Raw genomic sequence first — 5,302 nt, 5'->3', positions numbered from 1 at the left:
CCGCACTCGGAGCCATGCGCCGCGCACGGGGGACGACGCTGCCGCTGCTGCTGCCGCTGCTCGGGGCGGCGCTGGGGCTGCAGCCGCCGGGCTCCGCGGAGCAGCGCTGCTTCTGCCGGGTGAGCGCGGCCGGCCCGCCCCGAGGGGCGGCCGGCCCCAGAAGCGCGGGGAGGGGATTTCTGGGGCCAGCCCCGTGTGCCCCGCTTTGCAGCCGCCGTTGCTGGTTGTAGACGGGCCTGTGCCGGTTCCCCGCCGGGCTGCTGCGGAGAGCCGCGGGGGAGCAGAGCGCCCGGGGCAGCGAGCGGTGCCGCCCGGCACGTAGGAGGAGGCGCTTCCCCGCGGGCAGAGTAAGCGCTGGCGGCTCCCTGCCTGTTACGGCCCGGCTGTGGGAGCTGGGCCACGCCTTCGGCCGGCCTGGAGGAGCTCTCGTTGGAGACTGGCCCGGCTGGGGCCCGTGGCAGCGGTGGGCTCGGTAAAGACCCGCCTTGCGTGTGATCCGCAGGCGGTTGTTGGCTCCCTGCACAGTCTGGTGCCTGGTCGTCCCCAAGGCAGATGACATGGGTATTTGCCATCCTCGGTTAGGTATCCAGGTTGTAGCCCAGGGGAAAAGGCAATTGGGGCTCGTGGTAGAGGCGATCTCTGCTCAGACCAACAAGATTTTTGAAGAAAAAAAGGCTTTAATTGCAGTTAAATTTTTTTTTTTGCAAAAATCTTGTTGGTCTGACCAAAGAGATCACCTCCACCACAAGCCTGGATCCTTGGTTAGGCATCAATTCAGGTTTCTGCTGGCATCTTGGCTCTCCCCCATGGTGCGTTGCTAGAGTTACACTGCTTTCTGCTAGCTGAGGATTGGGCCTGCTGTGCTTAAGTGATGGTTGAGCAGCCTGAGCAGTCGTGGAAGTATTGCTTAGGAGCGTGGTGGGAACCGGTTCTTGCAAGCAGCTCCGCACGAGACAGGTGCTACAGGCAGCCCCTGGCCTGCAGAGGGTTCCCGTGGGGTGATTGCAGAACCAGGGGTCAGACCGCACCAGGATACGTTCGTTGCCTGGCCTGTGCGTACACCCTGTCGCTGCCGTGTGGTAAGGGCAGGCCTTGCATTTACTTCCCTTGTTTATAGACAGAAAATAAAAGAAGGATGGAAACAGGTAGTTGCACTATGCTGCTTTCCATCTGGCCTGTCAAGCCAGGCCTCTTGTGGTCTGCTAGCTGGTACCACGTAAACCAGTACAACCTGTTCCATGGTTGGTTGTCGGCAACTAAACTGGTGCCCCCCCGGGCTAGCCTGGGTGAGGAGGGTGTGTGGACACGCAGCGGGACTAAAAACAAACCTGTCAAAGGGCAGACGAGCTCCCCACGAGCCAATGGCCATCCATACTGGGAGAGGACGTGGGCGCCCCTTTGCTCGAAGAGTCACCGGTGATGCAAAGCATCTCAGGTGTCGCAGCGGCCTCGGGACTGACTTGCCTCGACTTTCCATCGGGGACCTCGGCACACTTCGACAGTCAGATGTCCGAGATAAGCCTGTCTGCTGAAAAACACAACGTGCTTTCTGAGCCTTAATCTTTAATCTTTAACGATGTTTTGCCTATCTGACTGCATAGAGGGCTGCTTTGTCCTATTTTTTTTGTTAGCACAAAAAAACCATAATGCAAATGAGAAGCAGGGCGGTAGGAGCAGGTCAGTGAAGTAGCGCTTTGTCCTGCTGAGTTCTTGTTTGCCTCCGAGTAGGAAGAACTGGCATTGTACTAGGGATGTCAATGCTGTTGGAAAAAATAAGCCACGTCAGCTCTTCTAATTATATTGTTTAGGTGAGTAACTGATAACACATACCTGTGTGTCGGGTTGAGGGTCGCACCACTCCAGTGCAACGGGGTGGACAGGCCAGGTTGAGGGACACGGCGCTGCCGCACTCTGCAGGATCAGTAACCCATGTAATAATTCACCCGATGCAGTTTGAAAATCTGATACAATTAACTCCCCCCACCAAACATAAGCCATGCTTCAAAAAAATACGTTAACTGTCATTCATTAGCAGTATAAATATAATTACAGGTTAACCTGGCACATCCCTACATTGTACTTGATGCATCTGAGCTCTTGGGAGCCATTGTTTTTCTTTTGGGTGTCTCCTCTTGTAGCAAAGCATTTCTTTTCTAACCAAGCTTGTTGCAAATGTTTTCCCATTTAAATTCAAGTGAAACTTGGCAGCACATTACACAGGGAGAGGGAATGTCTCTTATCTGCTCGTTGGCTGGCAGCGGGGATGTTGGTGAGGATCTTTCCTATGGTCGTGGAGCTGTGCTAGCAACGTTTCAGAGGCAGAATCAAATGCTAGTCCGGCCTTGAGCTCTGCACTCCCTGACAGGGACTGTAGCCTGATCCCGGTCTTGACAGCTCTGTTAGTTCTTCCTGCCTTTTAACGCCACCACTAACTAGTTCTGAGACGTTTATTGGAAATCCATCTGCTTTTAAACTCACTGAACTATTTCACATGATGTTATGTGTTAACATCTGTCATACTAGCGTGTCCACTGTGACTTTGCAAGCAGCTCATCCTCTGCCCGGGTATTCCGGTGTACTGGTGCATTAATTCATTAATTGACTGTGAATCAGTTTTCCCAGCAGGTGTTGCACCTGTGTTGTTTCCAGGCAGGGAGATGCTGTAGCTGCGTGGCGGTAGGTCTGGGTTTGTTACGGGGTTAGTCACACGTAAGAACATAAGAACTGCCATTACCTGGGTCAGACCATAGGTCCATCCCTCTTGGGCTCCTGAGTCATGCAGGGACAGAGACCTGATGCTGCAAGGGAGGGTGACCAGGGTTTTTTCCCACTGTTCCTCTCTTACTTGCAGCTCCTGGCATTTAAGGTCTAGGGAGCTCTGATTCGGAGGCTATATCCCCACTCCCGTGCTCAATAGCTACCAGTGCCCCTTCCCTCCAAGAACATGTGCAATCCCTTTTTGCATCTGGCTACACGTCCACCACATCTGGTGGCAACTTTAATTCCCTGCTGGGTGAAAAAGAACTTCCTTGTGTTAATTTAAACTGACTGCCTACCACATAAAGGTTGTTTTGTGGTTGTGGGTTATTTTGTCCAAGCGCCATAGTTGCAGAGGTGAGAGGAGGTGTATCGAGAGCATATGCCTTTTCAACCATAATAGCGGTCGAGTGTTTTCTGGTTGCAGAAATCAGCCCTCCTCGTGTTCCTATTACGTTAACCCTTCCTTGAGCCACCGAGGCAGGAATTCACCTCTGCCAGTGCTCAGCAGAGAGGGTAGGGCTGCAAAGGACTAGGGGGCAGCTTCTAACTCGAAAGGAGCTGCAGCTTCTTCCTGCAAGTGCGCTCTAAAACGTACCCTGGCATGTTTCTTAGGGTGGGCCTCTGGCCATGAGCGGCTCACTGCTCTGAATACTCACAGAAGATGATATATGGACCCTAACCAGAGTGCTACCGCAAGCAGGAAAACCTGGGCCCTGCTGCCAGGAAGACTACAGAGGATTGGTGCAGATGGGAAGGAGCAGATAGCAGTCCTTTCAGCCAGTATGGCCTAAAGGATGCTCATCTCTCTACCCACTGAGGTGGTCCTGCTTTCTAATATTAGCTGCACATGGGAACGGCAGGGTAACGCGCACTGTCTTTTATATCTAGCTGGATAGGGTGAGGGCATGCGGTCTGATTCCAGTGTGGTGGGAGTTTAGCACTGACTTTGTTAGGGACCAGGATGGGAGAGGGGGAGGGATGACTGAAAGCACAGGCGGGGAAAGGAGGGAGAGCAGGTGGAGTGAGAGGGGAGGGCTCTGGATTGGGGTGAAGCGGGCAGGGAAGCGGTGGAGACGTAGAAGGATTTGCAGGTCCTGGAGCTCCACGCCAACCTGCACCATGATGGACTGCCCTGTGATGCCCACCCATCGTGCAGCTCCCCCGGCATGGGGGTGTTAACGAGACAGGCGTGCCACTGCTGCTGTTTGCCTTCCCCAGAGCTTACTCAGCGCTTGGCGCTGTCAGCTAAGGCTTCCTGGCCAGGTACCTGCTGTTACCTTTGAGCAGGGCAGAGCCAGCCCTGCCCTCTTGCCTCATGCCATGCCGGCATGCCCCTTCCTAGGGGACTGGCATAGATCCCGGCTGCTTAGCTCAGTGATTCATGAGAGCTGCAAAACATACGGTGCATGCTTGTGACTGAATCGGTGTCTGTTTCATCCCGAGCAACTGTTCTAATTATTCTGGATTTAGGATCCAGATAAGTATTTGTTTTCTTAAGCCACCACCTATTGTGGGAACAATATGCCATAGCATATGTTAACATACGGCTGCTATCAAAGGAAGCGCCAGAGAGACCCACGTTTATAGCACAAGTCGCCGGCTAAAGACCCCAAAGCAGCCAGTAAAGCTACTGCGGGGATGGAAATCCACATAGCAATGTAGAAAGCAGGCAGCCTCCAGAACGAAGACTACACCTGTGCTTCGGTGTGCTCCCTGAGCCGGCTCCGTGGGCGAGGATGTTTTGATCCTGGATACCTCTAACTCCCCCGAAATAGGTCAGCTTAGTTGCAGCAACAGTGAAATAGAAACATTAATAGACTCTCGCTGAGTCTGCTGGCAGCTGTAGTAGGAGGTGTTTGCAGAATCGGAGGTAATGAGGGTGTGAAGGGACCTCAGGAGGTCACACCTAGTCCAACCCCCTGCTCCAAGCAGGACCAGCCCCAACTACATCATCCCAGCCAGGGCTTTGTTTACTGGGTCTTAAAAACCTCCAAGGATGGAGACCCCAGCGCCTCTCTGGGTAACCTGTTCCAGGGCTTCACCACCTCCTTGTGGGAGAGTTGTTCCTTATATCTAACCTCAACTTCCCGTGCTGCAATTTGAGCCCATTGCTCCTTGTCCTGTCATCTGCCACCACTGAGAACAGCCCAGCTCTGTCCTCTTTGCAGCCCCCCTGCAGGGAGTTGAAGGCGGCTATGCAGTCCCCCTCGGTCTTCTCTTCTGCAAACTAAATCAGCCCATTTTCCTCAGCCTCTTCTCACCAGTCCTGTCCCTCAGGCCCACAGCCATTTTCATTGCCCTCCACTGACTCTCTCCAACGTGTTCACATCCCTTCTGTAGTGGGGGGCCTGAACCTGGACACAGGACTCCAGATGTGCTGAATAGAGGGAAGAATCACTGCCCTTGATCTGCGGGCAGTGCTCCTACCAATGCAGCCCCGGATGCTGGTAGCCTTCTTCACAACAAGGGCTCACTGCCGGCTCCTGTTTAGCTTCTTGTCCACTGCCCCCCAGGTCCTTTTCTGCAGAGCTGCTGCCCAGCC

The 5,302-nt window shown here is 54.0% G+C and overlaps 1 protein-coding gene across 1 annotated transcript in view; it reads left to right on the top strand.

Moving 5' to 3' along the window:
* The first annotated feature begins 6 nt into the window (after positions 1-6).
* The window catches only part of ERO1A (endoplasmic reticulum oxidoreductase 1 alpha), a 26,504-nt gene continuing 21,208 nt past the window's right edge, over positions 7-5,302 (top strand). Inside the window, exon 1 of the mRNA XM_019556592.1 lies at positions 7-119. Within this exon, the coding sequence (XP_019412137.1) occupies positions 15-119 (105 nt within the window). The 5' untranslated portion in view covers positions 7-14. The remainder of the gene's footprint in view (positions 120-5,302) is intronic.

The sequence above is a fragment of the Crocodylus porosus genome, unplaced genomic scaffold (assembly GCF_001723895.1).
Source record: "Crocodylus porosus isolate Cpor-Errol unplaced genomic scaffold, CroPor_comp1, whole genome shotgun sequence".
Taxonomy (NCBI): domain Eukaryota; kingdom Metazoa; phylum Chordata; order Crocodylia; family Crocodylidae; genus Crocodylus; species Crocodylus porosus.
The sequence above is the reverse complement of the archived record's forward strand: the minus strand, read 5'-3'. Positions and strand labels throughout refer to the sequence as shown.